This window comes from Chelonia mydas, chromosome 20 (genome assembly GCF_015237465.2).
Source record: "Chelonia mydas isolate rCheMyd1 chromosome 20, rCheMyd1.pri.v2, whole genome shotgun sequence".
Lineage (NCBI taxonomy): Eukaryota > Metazoa > Chordata > Testudines > Cheloniidae > Chelonia > Chelonia mydas.
In genome coordinates this window covers 13,968,101-13,985,225 of record NC_051260.2, presented here as the reverse complement: position 1 = coordinate 13,985,225, position 17,125 = coordinate 13,968,101, and the positions used below count along the sequence as shown (strand labels likewise).

General features: G+C 53.9%; 1 protein-coding gene across 6 annotated transcripts in view; it reads left to right on the top strand.

The window, feature by feature from the left end:
- Positions 1-17,125, top strand: part of LOC102939683 (adhesion G protein-coupled receptor E3) — a 30,557-nt gene that overhangs the window by 1,770 nt on the left and 11,662 nt on the right. For 2 of the 6 annotated variants that reach the window (XM_043533069.1, XM_037887896.2), the window contains exons 2-7: positions 849-982; positions 8,721-8,777; positions 9,544-9,681; positions 10,387-10,542; positions 12,250-12,405; positions 15,078-15,212. In XM_043533069.1, the coding sequence (XP_043389004.1) occupies positions 952-982; positions 8,721-8,777; positions 9,544-9,681; positions 10,387-10,542; positions 12,250-12,405; positions 15,078-15,212 (673 nt within the window). In that variant the 5' untranslated portion in view covers positions 849-951. The remainder of the gene's footprint in view (positions 1-848; positions 983-8,720; positions 8,778-9,543; positions 9,682-10,386; positions 10,543-12,249; positions 12,406-15,077; positions 15,213-17,125) is intronic. The other 4 variants (XM_037887897.2, XM_043533067.1, XM_043533066.1 and 1 more) reach the window with 4 other exon arrangements.

The window sequence follows — 17,125 nt, the reverse complement described above, 5'->3', positions numbered from 1 at the left end:
GCAGAAAAGAGTGCAAGGTTTCTGGTGGACCACTAATGGAATGTGAGTCTACAGTGTGATGCTCTTGACAAAAGGCAAATGTCATTCTGGGATGTATTAACAGGAGTGGGGTGGGTCAGAGATGGGTGGTGACTGTTCTCCTCTACTCGGCATGGGAGAACCGTGTCCAGGTTTGGGTGCTGCACTTCAAAAAGGATGAGGACAAATTGTAGAGTCCAGAGTAGAGCAACAGAAATGATCAGAGGTTTAGAAAACATGACCTGTGAAGAAAGGTTGAAAGAAATGGGCATGTTTTGTTCAGAGAAGAGATGGCACGGGGGGGACATGATAACAATCTGCAAATATGCAAAAGGTTGTTATAAAGAGGACTGTGATCAATTGGTGCCCATGTGCACCAAGGGTAGGACAAGAAGGAATTGCCTTAGTTAGCAGCAAGGGAGATTTAGGTTAGATATTAGAAAAAAACTTTCTAACTCTAAAGATGGTTCAGCACAGGAACAGGTGACCTAGGGAGGTTGTGGAATCCCTGTTATTGGGGGGTTTTAAGAACAGGTTGGACAAACACCTGCTCGGGATGTTCTAGGTGCACTTGGTCCTGCCTCAGCGCATGGGGGTGGATTGTTTGACCTCCTGAGGTCCCTTGGAACTCCACATTTCCGTGTGAAGATTGTGTGAAGTGATGCTAGGTCCTCTGCACTGTGGTCAGTGTCCCCCATAGGTACTCAGCAAGGTGAATGATTATGGGGCTGGGAGAAGTGGTAGGGCGGAAGGAAGGAGAGCAGGGCATGCTGCGAAGACAGTGCTCTCATGTGTGCAGTACTGTTGGTTGATACGATATAATGCAACAGGACATGAGTCGACTTGGCTTTCTGTCTAAGTTCTTGAAGATAAGGAGGTTGCAAAGCTCAGAATCCTCAGAACTTGACCTGCCCTGACAGCGCCTGAGCCACCATGGGACCCCGAGGTGACGTGTATCCATTGGGTGAGTGGAACAAAGTCCATGGGCTGAATTCGGGTGGGGCTAGGAGAGTCCAGAGGGGCCCACAGTGGGGCTGGAAGGTGAATGTTCCAGCTCGAGAAAACATAGTCGCACTAGCTCTCATCTAGCTTCTCCTGTTGCTTGCTCAAGCGTGGCCACGCTTCAATTTTTGGCATGCCAACTAGGAAGGAAGCCCAGGATTTACACCTAGGTGTAATGCGCAATTTCCTCTGCTCCCTCCAATGCTCATGTTACACTAACTGAGACTCCATCCAGATTCACTGAAACACCCTTAGATTTAGCTGGCCAGATTACTGGGGCTAGCTGAGATGGGCTCATCTGAGATGGGCTCACTATGAGACCAGAGCGTAGAGGGGTCCCAGATGGTTTTCCACCGCTTTCACAGGTACTGAATCCCAGGGGATAACTGCGGATCAGTCTGGTCCCTGGAAGCAGAGCAGCCCAAAGCCTTCCCTGATTCATCCTCAACTCTCTGTAGTCCCAAGGAACCATTCCAGCAGCTGGCAATAGCCAGAGTGTAGGACTACATTGGCCATACCGCTCACCTCTGGGAATGCCCACTGTGCCTGTGAGTTGTAACATAGAGTCATTACACAAGGGGAATTTCCAGGTAGCTGGTTGAACCAGCTTTCTGTCATGGCATAGAGCTGGGGTTCCGAAATATCACTACAGGAATAATAGTTCTTAATGAAAGAATTGACTTCACTGGATTTACACCAGAATCACAGTGGGGCAAATAAGCAAAGTTTGGTCCATAGACCTGGGCCAGGAGACACCATCTCTCTCTCTCTCTTTCTCTGTTGCTTATTTCTGTGTATAACATTTTTAAAACACTTATTTTTTTATTTCTCTCAAGTATTTCTCCTCCTCATCCTGTTCCCCGCTCTACCACCAGGGAGCACGCAAGTGTCATTCGTTAAGTTCCCAGGTTGGCAGAACGTAAGGCTGTATGCGTTACCTAGGGAGGTGGTGGAATCTCCTTCCTTAGAAGTTTTTAAGGTCAGGCTTGACAAAGCCCTGGCTGGGATGATTTAATTGGGGATTGGTCCTGCTTTGAGCAGGGGGTTGGACTAGATGACTTCCTGAGGTCCCTTCCAACCCTGATATTCTATGATTCTATGATTCTATGTGCCGCGTTTGTGATCCAATGACCCCACCCCTCCTTACAGGGCTGATAACCCCTTTGAGAGCTGCCAAGCCTGTGTCAGCTTCATGGCAGAGACACATTCTGTGTGGGACTCTCATGATGGGCACAAACGCGGCACATAGAATCATAAAATATCGGGGTTGGAAGGGACCTCAGGAGGTCATCTAGTCCAACCCCCTGCTCAAAGCAGGACCAGTCCCCAATTAAATCATCCCAGCCAGGGCTTTGTCAAGCCTGACCTTAAAAACTTCCAAGGAAGGAGATTCAACCACCTCCCTAGGTAACGCATTCCAGTGTTTCACCACCCTCCTAGTGTAAAAGTTTTTCCTAATATCCAACCTAAACCTCCCCCACTGCAACTTGAGACCATTACTCCTTGTTCTGTCATCTGCTACCACCGAGAACAGTCTAGAGCCATCCTCTTTGGAACCCCCTTTCAGGTAGTTGAAAGCAGCTATCAAATCCCCCCTCAGTCTTCTCTTCCGCAGACTAAACAATCCCAGTTCCCTCAGCCTCTCCTCATAACTCATGTGTTCCAGTCCCCTAATCATTTTTGTTGCGCTCCGCTGGACGTTTTCCAATTTTTACACACCCTTCTTGTAGTGTGGGGCCCAAAACTGGACACAGTACTCCAGGTGAGGCCTCACCAATGTCGAATAGAGGGGAACGATCACGTTCCTCGATCTGCTGGCAATGCCCCTACTTATACAGCCCAAAATGCCATTGGCCTTCTTGGCAACAAGGGCACACTGTTGACTCATATCCAGCTTCTCATCCACTGTAACCCCTAGGTCCTTTTCTGCAGAACTGCTGCCTAGCCATTCGGTCCCTAGTCTGTAGTGGTGCATGGGATTCTTCCCTCCTAAGTGCAGGACTCTGCACTTGTCATTGTTGAACCTCAAATTTCTTTTGGCCCAATCCTCCAATTTGTCTAGGTCCCTCCATATCTTATCTCTACCCTCCAACATAGCTACCTCTCCCCCCAGCTTAGTGTCATCTGCAAACTTGCTGAGGGTGCAATCCACGCGGTCCCCCAGATCATTAATGAAGATATTGAATAAAACCAGCCCCAGGACCGACACCTGGGGCACTCCGCTTGATACCAGCTGCCAACTAGACATCAAGCCGTTGATCACTACCCATTGAACCTGACAATCTAGCCAGCTTTCTGTCCACCTTATAGTCCATTCATCCAATCCATACTACTTTAACTTGCTGGCAAGAATACTGTGGCAGACAGTATCAAAAGCTTTGCTAAAGTCAAGGAATAATACGTCCACTGCTTTCCCCTCATCCACAGAGCCATTTATCTCATCATAGAAGGCAATCAGGTTGGTCAGGCATGACTTGCCCTTGGTGAATCCATATTGACTGTTCCTGATCACCTTCCTCTCCTCCAAGTGCTTCTAAATGGATTCCTTGAGGACCTGCTCCATGATTTTGTTAGGGACTGAGGTGAGGCTGACCGGTCTGTAGTTCCCTGGGTTCTCTTTCTTCCCTTTTTTAAAGATGGGCACTACATTAGCCTTTTTCCAATCATCTGGGACCTCCCCTGATCGCCATGAGTTTTCAAAGATAATGGCCAATGAATGCAATCACATCAGGCAACTCCCTCAGCATCCTTGGATGCATTAGATCTGGCCCCATGGACTTGTGCACGTCCAGCTTTTCTAAATAGTCCTTAACCTGTTCTTTCACCACTGAGGGCTGCTCATCTTCTCCCCATGCTGTGCTGTCCAGTGCAGCAGTCTGGGAGTTGACCTTCTGTGAAGACCGAGGCAAAAAAAGCATTGAGTACTTCAGCTTTTTCCACATCATCTGTCACTATGTTGCCTCCCACATTCAGTAAGGGTCCCACATTTTCCCTGACCTTCTTCTTGTTGATAGCATATCTGTAGAAACCCTTCTTATTACCCTTCACATGCCTTGCTAGCTGCAACTCCGATTGTGCCTTGGCCTTCCTGATTATACCCCTGCATGATCCAGCAATATCTTTATACTCCTCTCTAGTCATCTGTCCAAATTTCCACTTCTTGTAAGCTTCCTTCTTGAGGTAAACTCCCCAAAGATTTCATTGTTAAGCAAAGCTGGTGGCCTGCCATATTTGCTATTCTTTCTGCACATCGGGATGGTTCGCTCCTGCACCCTAAATAAGGCTTCTTTAAAATACAACCAGCTCTCCTGGACTCCTTTCCCCCTCATATTAGCCTCCCAGGGGATCCTGCCCATCAGTTCCCTAAGGGAGTCCAAGTCTGCTTTTCTGAAGTCCAGGGTCTGTATTTTGATACTGTCCTTTCTTCCTTTTGTCAGCAACTCAACCATCTCATGGTCACTGCTGCTGTGGTTGCCACCCACTTCTACTTCCCCGACCAATTCTTCCCTGTTTGTAAGCAGCAGGCCAAGAGCAGCACAGCCCCCAGTTGGTTCCTCCAGCACTCGTACCAGGAAGTTGTCTCCAACACTTTCCAAAAACTTCCTGGATTGTCTGTGCACTGCTTATGTCTCTCCCAGCAGATGTCAGGGTGATTGAAGGCCCCCATTAGAACCAGGACCTGTGATCTGGAAACTTCCGTTAGTTTTCCAAAGAAAGCCTCGTCCACCTCATCCCCCTGGTCCTGTGGTGTACAGCACACGCCCACCGCGACATCACCCTTGTTGCTCTTGCCTCTAAACTTAACCCAAAGACTCTCAACTGGATTTTCTCCAGTTTCATACTGGAGCTCAGAGCAATCATACCGCTCTCTTACATACAGCGCAACTCCTCCACCTTTCCTCCCACACCTGTCCTTCCTGAACAGTTTATACCCATCCATGACAGTGCTCCAGTCATGTGAACTGCCCCACCAAGTTTCTGTTATTCCAGTCACATCATAGTTCCTTGATTGTGCCAGGACTTCCAATTCTTCCTGCTTACTTCCCAGGCTTCTCGCATTCGTGTACATGCACCTAAGATAATTAGCCAATTGCCCTACTTTCTCAGTAAGAATCAGGAGGCTTCCCATCTTGTACCCTCCTCCTTGTGTTTCCTCCCAGTATCCTACTTCCCCACTTACCTCAGGGCTTAGGTCACCATCCCCCGGCGAACGTAGTTTAAAGCCCTCCTCACAAGGTTAGCCAGCCTGCCTGCGAAGATTCTCTTCCCTCTCTTCATTAGGTGGATCCCATCTCTTCCTAGCAATCCTTTTTCCCAGAACAACATCCCATGGCTGAAGAATCCAAAGCCCTCTCTCCGACACCACCTGCATAACCACACATTCACCTCCACAATTCGACAGTCCCTACCTGGGCCTTTTCCTTCAACAGGGAGGATGGATTTGTCATAAATATATAGGGAAGGGTAATCACCTTTCTGTATACAGAATAATTTCTGTATTCTATAAAATCCCTTCTGGCCAGAGGCAAGGTCCTTTTATCTGTAAAGGGTTAAGAAGCTCAGGTAACCTGGCTGGCACCTGACCCAAAATGACCAATGAGGGGACAAGATATTTTCAAATCTGGAGTGGGGGGAAAAGGCTTTTGTCTGTCTGTGTGATACCTTTGCTGGGAACAGATGAAGGATGCAAGCCCTCCAACTCCTGTAAAGTTAGTAAGTAATCTAGCTCGGAAATGCATTAGGTTTTCTTTATTTTGGCTTGTGAAATTCGCTGTGCTGGAGGAAATGTGTATTCCTGTTTTTGTGTCTTTTTGTAACTTAAGGTTTTGTCTAGAGGGATTCTCTATGTTTTGAATCTGACTGCCTGTAAGATTATCCTCCATTCTAATCTTACAGAGTTGTTCTCTTATCTTTTTTTGTTCTTCTAATAAGGTTCTGTTTTTAAGAATCTGATTGGGTTTTTTGGGTCTTAAAAATCGAAGGCTGATTTGTGCTCATCTTGTTTATTCTCCAGCCTCCCCAGGAAAGGGGGTGTAAGGGCTTGGGGGGATATTTTGGGGAAATAGGAACTCCAAGTGGTCCTTTCCCTGTTCTTTGTCTAAATCACTTGGTGGTGGCAGCATACTGTTCAAGAACAAGGTGAAATTTGTGCCTTGGGAAAGTTTTTAACCTAAGCTGGTAAATATAAGCTGGGGGGGGGGGTTTCATGTGGGTCCCCACATCTGTACCATAGAGTTCAGAGTGGGGAGGGAACCCTGACAGGATGAGAACACGACTTGTGTCTCAAATTCCTTTATCCTTCTTCCCAGGGCCACGGAGTCTGCAGTGATCTGCTCAAGGTCATTCTTGGCAGTATCACTGGTGCCCACGTGGAGAAGTAGGAAGGGGTAGCGGTCTGAGGTCTCAATCAGTCTCGGCAGAAACTCCGTCACATCCTGAATTCTAGCTCCAGGCAAGCAGCAATCTTCTCGAATCTCCCCATCTGGTTGGTAGATGGATGACTCCGTCCCCATTAGGAGGGAGTCCCCGACCATCACCACCCGTCTCCTCCTCTTGGGAGTGGTGGTCATGGAACCCCCATCCCTAGGACAATGCATCCCATGCCTTCCGACCGATGGGGTCTCCTTCTGATCCCTTCCCTCAGAGGGCTCTTCCAAATCCTTCTCCACAGTAGTACCTGTGCAGAGAGCCTGAAAACAGTTTCGCACCTCTATCTGCATTGGGGGTACATAGGTTCTCTTCTTTCTTCTTCTGGAGGTCACATGCTGCCAATATTCTTCCCCGTTCTGCACTGCACTCTCTCGTGCTTCCAGCACCAAACACTGACTTCTATCTGGAAAATCTTCATATTCTCTGATGCAATGCAGAATTGATAATTGGTTCTCTAGTCCTTTAAGCTTCTCTTCCAATATGCAGACTGGCTTGCACTTCATACAGACGAAGTCGCTTCTGTCCTCTGGGAGAAAGACAAACATGGCACATTCTGAGCAGGTCACAACAGCTGATCGCTCACTATCCATGTCTTCCTTATAAGAGGCTCCTCAGATGTTGTATGTACTGCTCATAGGAGCCTGAAAGGCTAAAACACTCTGTGCGAACTCCAGGCAAACTCCCTCTGTTTGCCTATCCTCGGTTCGCTGCTCACTCATGTCACTGCTGGCTGCCTTTTTATAAGGCTGTTGGCTCGAACCAGCTGGCCCGGCTCAAAGCCTTCCCTCCAATCAACCACTCAGGGCCCACCTGGAACAAAGCACACCCAATTCACACTTTTCAGTCAAACACCCACACGGTCAAACAGTCACACTATTCAAACAAACAAGCGCACGGTCAAACAAATGGTCACAGCAGACAGACACTGGAATATTCACCCCACCAGCTCACAACACAGCCCCCCTAATGCAGTACTCACCTTAGCTCCTCTCGGAGGGTTCCCAGGCAAACTCTCTCTGTTTGCCTGTCCTCTGTTCGGTGGTTCTTCACACCAATGTGTGGTTAATGACTAAGAGCAACAGGCTATAAATAAACACCAGCACGAGGGGGCGGATCTGGGGCGATACCTGAATGAAAAGCAGATCAAAAGCAGCCTGTGTTGTCTTTTCGCCCCATCCCCCCTCAGTGCTTCCCCTTACCAAGTGAGTTCGTCCATTGCATGGATGCACTGGGTGACCTTGGGTAAGTCATTACCCCTCGCTGTGCCTCAGTTTCCCCATCTGTAAAGTGGAGAGAATGCTCCTCCCTTTGCCTATTGCCATGAGCCTTTTGGGTCACAGACTGGCTCACTGTGTGTCTGTGCAGCACCGAGTGTGATGTGGCCCTGATCTCGGTCGGCTCTGTGCAGCACCTGGCACAATGGGGCCCTGATTTTGGTGGGCTCTGGGCGCCTCCTGGCACAATGGGCAGGGCCAGATTTCCGATTAGGCACAGGAGGCACGTGCCTAGGGGCGCCGGCATTCTATGGGGTGCCTAAAAATTCAAAGTTTTCTGCTCCCAGGTCCCAGCAGGGGGCAGGGCTGGCTGAGGGGGAGACAGCCCCACGCAGCCCTGCTGCTGGAGCGCTCCTCGCTCCGCCTGGCAGAGAGTGTCACCTCCCAAGGGGGCCAGTGAGTGTGGGCCGGGGGGCAGGGCTTGGGAGAGTGGGTCTCTGGGGGAGTTCATGGGGCAGCTCTGGGCAGAGGGGGTGGGGGGCGCTGGGCAGTGGGCAAGGGGGTGCTGGGAAGCAGGGCACCTAAAAGTTAAAAGTGGTGGGGTTTCCCCACCACCCGTGGCAGTTAAGAGCTTCCCGGCAGCAGGGGTACCCTGCCGCTCCTGGCCACCTCCAGACAGCAGGGCCCCCGGAGCTCCAAGCCGGGGGGGCGGGGAACACCGCTGAGACCCTACACCTAGGGGCGCCCTAAGTATAAATCCAGCCCTGACAATGGGGGCTCCTGGTCTTTGTTGCTAATACACACAATAAAAGACCCAGTTGCCCTGGCCCAAAGTCCAGTTCCCAACTGGAACCAGTTAAAAATATGAACAGGGATCCCAGCTGGGGCTGATTTCCCAGAGCACCAGGTGTCTGCATTTTTAACTCCACCATCGTCAGGGCACTGACTGGCCCTTGGCCCAGGATTGGCAGGACTGGGGCGGCTGGGGGGGCGGGTGCAGCTGAGTGGTGGTTATCATCTGCCCATGGTGCCTTACCCTGTCTCTTTGCCTTCCAGGGCTCTGCATCGCCCTGTGCCTCTGGGGCACCGTGGCCCAGAATAATGGCGTACAAGGTAAGGCCGACTCCTCCTAGCTAACGTTCCCGAGCGCTCCCGGCTGCCCGGGGTCTCTGGCCTCCACCCCCTCCGGTCCCTTCCCTTGTGGAAGGAGAGCAGAGTCAGGGGTCTGGTGAGCGAGGAGCAGCCCCTTGGCGTGAGCGTCTTCGGGTGGGATTATAGAGCACGGTGGGTACGTGCAGGGGAGAGGAGAAGGCGCCCTGTGTAGCCCTCACCTTCCCATCCCAGCCCCGTGGCCAGCAGAGAATAGACACCGGGGCCCAGGGCTCTACACTGGGGGCTGGAGTGAGGGGCAGATCCCCACTGCAGCCAAGGCCGATTCGGTTCGGAGGAATGTTTGGTTTTACTCGGGAAAAAATTGCATGGGCGGGGGGAGGAGATGAAATAATTTTCAAAACGAAAAATTCCCGTTTTCCGGTTCGAAGCGAGGTTTGGGTTTGAAATTGACGCTAATCAGAGTAACGACGACAGCAACAAAAAGGAGACAAATTGCGTGAGATTGAAAACATTTCACTTGAACCGACGCCCGGCTCCGGCGGCTCTGCCAGTCTGTGCCGGGGGCACCCCCGGGGAGCCAAGGCCTCCTGTGCAGCCGAGGGCAGCTTGTTGCCAGGCGGTGGATGGCGTCGGAGCTGTTTGCCAGGCGCCCAGGGAGGAAAATCAGCGAATGGGGCGTGTGAAAGGAGTCGATCCCACTGTGGGGGGAAGGCGGGGGGGCCGCTCTGCACTGGCTGACCCTGCCCAGCTGTTCCCGCCCCCGCAGGTACCACTGAGGACTGCAACAACCATATGCTCTGCCCACAAAACGCCAAGTGTGTGAACAACACCCACTGCACCTGCCTGGATGGGTACCGGTCAGGAAAGAATCGCTTCTTCACCGACACAACGGAGCCCTGTGACGGTAACGGGGCTCCCACGTTGTCCTGCGGGGGGCTGGGACAGAGCAGGGCATTAAGAGCAACTAACTCCATGGCCTGTGGGGGGTGCTCAGCCGGGGAAAGAGTGGGGGCGGCAGCACGGGTGAGGGCCGCCCTCCTGGGGATTGAACCGGGGGCCTCCAGAGTCAGCAGCAATCTTGGGTTCTGTGAATTGGGCACAGGGTGGGGGGCCCATCACACTGACCCGTCTGAATCCCAGCCTCTGCCCTAATCAGCCCCTGGGTGTCCAGGGGCACAAGGGCCCCACGGATCCCTGCCCAGAGGAGCAGGATGGGGCAGCCCTGGCTATACTTCCCCCCTGCCCTTGCCCCCCGCCACGCAGGGATCCAAGGAGGGAGGGGGCAGAGGAGAGGCAGCTTGTCATCCCCCCCACAACACACAGGGAGCCTGGAGCCCCAGGGGGACATCTCCCCACCCTCCCCTCACATGGGGGATCTGGGTGTTTGTGGGGCCGAACCCCCCCCGTACCTGGGACTGGAGGCTCGGGGGGCTGTTTACGACATTTCAGCAGCAGAAATGGGTAACTGAGAACCACGGCCTTAATCACTAACTGCTCAGGGCCCCGGAAGCCTGGGTCCCATCACCCTGCTCAATGCGGGGGGCTGGAGGGGGAATACGGGGAAAGTCTCCCTGCCAGGACTGTACAGAGCGTCCCCCTTGCATTACAGATATTAACGAGTGTATGGAGCCAAGCCCGGCAGACTGTGGAGTCAACGCAAACTGCAACAACACGGCTGGGTCTTACTTCTGCACCTGCCTCGATGGCTACGAGCCCAGCTCTGGGAAAACCATATTCATGAACGCGAGTGAGAGCACCTGCCAGGGTGAGCTCTCCCCTGGCCCCCACCTGCTGAGACCCCCCCTCACACACACAAATGCTCGTTCCAGGCCTGGCGCTGCCCCGGGGCTGCTGCTGGCTTTGGCAGTGGCCCAAGGGTGTCAGCGAGGCTGTGAAGAGACGTGGCCCCCACCTGCTCCCGCAGAGCATGGGGCCGGGCTCAGCCCTGTGCCCAGCACTTGGACAGGGAATAAACCCTCGGGGTTAGAAACAGACCCACGGAGCAAACTCCTCATGCTGCAGAGATGCGCTGGAGAGAGGGGAGGGGACCCTCTTGGCCCCGGCACGCAGCATCTGAGCGACTAGTGTCCCCCCAAGCCTCGGAAGTGGCCCCGGGAACAGCTCTGGGAATTGGGCTAAAGTGTTCTTGAATTCGCCCCCAGTCCCCTATTGCTTGAGCTTCTGCTGGGGGCAGGCAGCCATGCTCTCCTCTGGCCTCTAGGGGCTGCAGCTGCTAGTTCGAGGGACCCCAAGTTCCCTGCGTGGGCAGCGCTGTGAGGGGACATGCATGGAGACTGGCATTGCCAGCCCAGCCCCGGGCTTCCCTGAGACACCCTGGCTTCCAGTGGCATGGCTCGGGGACACACGGGCTGGCCAGCTCCGCACTCAGGGACACACGGGCTGGGAGTTTGTCCAGGGAACAGACCGAGAGGTCTTTCTGGGCTCGCAGTCCAGTGGATTCGGAGACCCCTTTGCACTGGTGAAGCTGGTGCATGCACCAATGCAAGTCCCGTGGCAGGGGATACCCACATGCTGGTGTCTCCACCGGGGGACGCTGGAACTTCCAGCTGCTAAATCGCTTTGTGCTGGTCCCTGTCTGTGCTCCCTGAGCCCCCAAGTCAGCAAAGCACATGCTTAGCTCCATCCCTGCACAGCTACGCACTTAATTCGGCTCCAGTGAGTCTTAAGTGCACGGCTGAGCTCGTGACGACAATTCCAGGCATTAAAAGAAAATCAGATTAGCTTAGAAAATCGCGAGCTTTAGAAAGACCAGTGAGCAAGGGGGCGGCCTGTGGATTAAACTGAATTGAAAAAGGGGGAAATTCAAAGCAGATACAAGGAAATACTCCTCCTCCACCCGGGGCAGCATTAGCCTCTGGAACTCACTGCTACTGGGGCATGGAGGCTGTGAATATGTTGGGTTTTGAAGAGGGACTGGCTGTTTCTATGGGGAACGACAATGCCTGGAGCTGTGCTAGTTAGAAACAAAGCATCACATCCTCTCCCTGGCAGCCTGCAGCTTAACACAGGGTTATTCTTAGAATCCAGAACCCTAGCACACGAGGACCCCAAACAGAGAGAGACAAAGCAGGCTGCTCCTGAAGGCAAACAGGCACAACTAACCCCACTATGCTCTAGGCTGGCTCTTTGGCAGACACACTGCTGGAAACCCCAGATCACCTGCTTGTCACCCGAGCCCCCGAGCATGCAAGAAGCTCCGGGAAAGCCCCTTGCAGATGTAAAGTGAGAGCTTGTGATGCTAACACAGATTTCAACACACCATATTCTCGAGTGGCCGTTCCGCTGCCGGAGCAGCCTAGCGTGGCCGGAGCGTAGCTGAGAATCAGGCCTGTGATTGTTAAGCTCCCAGGGGCCCGGTCGCCTGGGTCCTATCACCCAGCTCAGTACAGGTGGATGATACAGGAGCGTCTCCCTGCCAGGACTGTTCAGAGCGTCCCCTCTTGTGCTGCAGATATTGACGAGTGTCGGGGCCCGAGCCCGGCAGACTGCGGACCCCATGCAAACTGCACCAACTTGCCTGGGAATTACTCCTGCACCTGCATCCATGGCTACGAGACCAGCTCTGGGAAAGCCAAGTTCACACACGCGAGTGGGGACACCTGCCAGGGTGAGCTCTCCCCTGGCCCCCACCGCACCCTGCTCAGTCCCCTGCACCCCCCCCCACACACACACCCCCGCGCTCGTTCCAGGCCTGGTGCTGCACCAGAGGCTGCTGCTGGCTGCAGCAAAGGCACCCGATCCACTCACCGGGGCTGTGATCAGCCGTGACCCTCAACTCCTGGGGCCAGGATCTCCCCTGCCTCGGTGTTTGGATTGGGAATAAACCCCTAGGATTGCGGGGAGGCCCCGGGGAGACCGGTGGGGACTCTCACTGTCCCCAGCACAGAGAATCCAGGCTGCTGGAGCCCCCTGAGCCTGGGAAGGGGCCTCATGTATGGTGCACACACAGCCCAGTGCGCTCTGCCCCATGGGCCCTGGGGAGCAGGGAATAGCCCCAGCGCAGGGCACCCTGGCCACGCCCCCAATCTGCCCCCTCCCTCACGGCTGGGAGCAGAGCCTTTTCCAGCTCCACACTGACAGGGAGCCCTCTGGATGGGAGGGTGTTTCCTAGGGGGCCATTTTGCCCCCTTAGGCAGCCAGGGCGTCCTGACGGGAGAAGGGGCCGGGGGGTTCCAAGCCCTCGTTTGCGACATTCAGCCGGTAGTTAGAGCTTGTACCAAGTCCCAGCCGGCCGTTCCCATGGGAACTGCCCTTTACATTCCTGTTTGGGGGGTGCGGAGCCCTGGGCCCGTAGAACTGGGAGAACTCAGGAGCCCGTTTGTTCAAACGCTTCCCCTGGCAGAGACCTCGCCCAGCCGTTCCTGCGCCCAGCCCCAGCCCGCGGGGGATAACCCCAGCCAGTGTCCTGGGGCGGGTCGAGGCACAAGAAGAAGTCAGCGCCGCAGTTATCTCAGCCAGCGTTCCTGGGATTGTCCGGGGATAGCTGGTATCGGGAGCCGTGGGGAGAATCCCTAGGGCTTGCCCCCAGGGGGAATCGATCGCGATCGCTGTTCTCTTTGGAAGTGCACTGATTATTCCAGACCAGAGTGTCCGGATGGGGAGCTATTCCACAGGAGCTGTTACCGTCAATTTCCCCGTGTACTGAAGCCCCTAGAGACACCCAATCTCAGCTCCCTGCAACTCAGAGCGAGTTTGGAAGCCTCAGGACACCCGTGTGCCTGAGGGAGGGGAGAGCTCTGGCCACCCCACCAAGAACCCAGCGCATGGCCCCGTCTTCAGCAGACAGAGCGCTGGAGCAGGGGGAAAGCGTGTTGGAGCAGCGGCTGTGGCTGTGTGTACAGCACCTGGCACCACGGTGCCCCGGCTGCGGCGCTACCCGCTATAAACATCCCGATCGAACCAGGACGGGCGGGATAAGGATGCTGGAAGCTCCGTTCCAATCCCGCGTGGACTCTTGGAAGTCTTCGGGGGCGGAACCCGATCGTACGTTGTTCCCGGAGTAAAGCAGGGCTCTGGAAACGCGGCGCCACCTTGGTGCGTTCAGGAGAACCCGCGAGCGGTCGCAGGATCGAGGGGCAGAGGAGGCAGAACTGGGCAGGACGCAGCCGGTCGGTTCTTCCAGGGTTCAGTCTGCCCCGGGAGCAGCTCAGCCTCTGAAGAGGCGAAACGGAGGCGCCGGCCAGGCTGAGACATAAGTAACGCTGGCACTTGCACGGTACAGACGGGATCAGAGCTGAGGCCCGTCTAGCCTGGTATCCCGGCTCCAAGGGGCCAAAGCCAGATGCTGCCGAGGACGGTGGAAGAGCCCTGCAGTGGCAGCCGGGGGATAATCTGCCCTCACTTCCTGGTCTCTAATACTCAGGTGGGCTGAAGCCCACAGCAGGAGGTTCTCTCTCTTCCCAAACATTTGTGCCCTTTAACTCTGATCACTCCGGCTGTTCTCATCATCCGTATGAATGTCCAGTCGCTCCTTGAATCGTTCTAAAGTCTTGGCCTCAGTGACTCCTGTGGTGAGGAGTTCCACAGGCTAATCGCACATTGCACGGAACGCCTTTCCTTGGCTCAGTTTCGAATTTCCCCTCTTCTAACTTCCCTGACTGGCCCCTGCTCTCGTGTTATGAGATGGGGAGAACAGAAGCTCCCCATCTCCCTTCTCTATCCCCATCAGTCATGTAGAGACTCTTAGCACGTCCCCTCTTACGTTCACTCTAACCTGACAGTCCGTCTTTTCAGTCTTTCGCTGTAGAGGGCTTTTCCAGGCCCCTGATCATTCTCATTGCCTGTCCCTGAACCCCCTCTGGTTCTGCACTGTCCTTTGTGCAAGGGGGTTCCCAGGGCAGCTAATGGGTTGCAGAGGGGGTCACCCCATTGACTGATATCAAGGCATTAGACTAGCCCTCATGTTGTTCTCTATCCCCTTCCTCCAAAGCAGCTCCCCATTTGTCCCTTCCAGGGGCGGACGGCTCGTTCAGGCATTGCCATCTGCACTGATATTGCGGCACTGGGCATCGCCAGATCCGCTTGATAGCTTTAGCAAGCAGCAGGCACGTGTCCCGGCGGGGCTGCTTTTCCCTTCCCAGCTGGAGCGGCTCATTCCAGACAATAGCCAACTTGCTCCCGTTCGCTGACCCAGTAACTGAACTCCTGGCTCTAACCAGCCCCGTCTCCCCAGAGCACGGTGCATTTCAGACAGCTGGATTATCCCCCAGCAGCGTCGCCCCAGTGCCCAAGGTACAGCTCCTAGATCAGCCTGACCTAGCGCTTTCTCTCTCCTTGCAGACATTGACGAGTGCCAGCGAAACGCCACAGTCTGTGAGCCCCACGGGAACTGCATCAACATGCCAGGGAGTTACAGGTGTAAATGCAGTTGGGGATTTGGGAAGAGTCAAAGGGATTCGTCTAAGATCTGCACAGGTACAACGGGAGCTGGAAACAGTCGTGGCAAAGGCATGAAGTTTCTGGCTTTTCTGCAGTGTTGCTAACGGGTGGCGTTGCCCTAAAGCCCCACCTCCTGGAGTCACGTGATTCTGTTTTTAGCTAAAATCAAAATTAGGGCATGGCCCACATGGGGGACGAAAACCTGCTAAACATTATGCTGGGGTGACTGACAGCTCCCAAACCAGAGTCAAACAAAACAAAGCCAAAATGGATTTCTTTTTAAAAAAAAAAAATCTCGTGATTTTTTAAACCAATCTCGGGACTTTTTTACAGCCTGGCTCAGGGTTTGGGCTTTTCTTGATTGCTTGGCGTTGGCGATGCTGTTAATGCACGGCCACTGAGCTTACCCAGGACCTCTGAAATTAACCCGCACGCATGGAGGGTGAAATTAACCAGGTTGCCCTGAGGTCTCGCTCTTTCTCTGCGCCACACCCCGGCAAAGTGTCTGTTCTGACTCCCAGCCTGTCTTACAATTGGAAACTGAGCCCAGGGACTCAAGGTCGCCATGTCTCTTGCCATGCTGCTTAATTCCGCCGAGGCTCGAGCGTAGGGCATTGGGGACGTCATTAGAAGCTGCAACATCCCCCCAAACCTGCAGCTGCAATCAGAGCCCAAGATGCTCTTTCACAGCAGAGCTTTGAGGAGGGGAAGGTCAGGTCTTTGCAAAGCAAACTGGGCTGAGACGGAGCCGAGGACTCTGTTGGACAACCTTTAATGGAGCTTGGGCTCAGAAAGCCCATTAATTTCTGGAACCCCATTAACCTAACCCTCAGCAGCTGCTAAGGCTGGGGAAGGAGCTGGCATCACCAAGGAACCAGCTTGAGTCATTAGCAGGAATCAAACCCAGGACTTGTCTGCTGAAAGCACACAGCGCAGCTGCTGGAGCTCAGGGAGTAACTCCATTAGCTAGTCATTGTAGCAGGCTGTTATCTACTGTGACAAAGCTCTGTCCTTGCCTCCGTGGGTCCCGTGTTTCCTGGCAGATTTCGCTAGCCTCAGAGGCTCACCGTGACCCTCCACGTAAACCTTCTCTCTTTAGAGACAAGGGTCACAGTCTACTGAGCCATTTTCATCATAAGCCAGGGAGGGAGGTGAGGAGAAGTTATCCTTCCTTGCACAGTCTCTGTTGTCTCCCAGTCTCAGTGATTAATCAGGGGGCAAAGGTGGGGGGGGGGAGGAGCCCGGGCCCACCCTCTACTCCGGGCTCCAGCCCAGGGACCTTAATAGTATCAGCTATGGTAGCTGACCTTTTAGAAACATGACAAGTACAATTCCCTGGGCTACTTCCCCCACAGCAGCCCTCACTTCCTCAAGCTCCACTTCACCCTTACCTCAGGGCCTCCTTCCTTGTGCCTGATATGGTGTGTACTACTCAGCCTCTCCAACAGCGCAACTTCCTCCCACAGCTCCTGACATGCACCCCCACCTGACTAACTGGGAGGCTTTTAACTAGTTTCAGCCAGGCCCTGATTGGCTTCAGGTGTCCCAATCAACCTAGCATTCTCCCTGCCTTCTGGAAAGTTCTTAATTGGCCCCAGGTGTCTTAATTGACCTGGAGTAGCTGCCATTTCACTATCCTGGGACCAGGGATTTGTTTAGCCTGGAGCTAATATATCTATCTCCCACTACTTTTCTATAGCCATCTGGCCTTGCCCCGTCACACTACTTATGGGAACCAGCCACTAGAGCAGGACAAACTTGCTCTCTCCTTGTTCCAGGGCTCAGCGGCCTTCACTAGAGGCTGGCACATACACGCCCCCTCACAGGCATGGCGTAGGCCTGTTGCCTTCCAAGGGGTTTAACAATGGAGCAAAAGTTGAGTTTCCTGCCAAAGGAACAAGGGATTTTTTCCAGCCCTGATGCACTCCCAGCCATGAGCCAGGAGACAC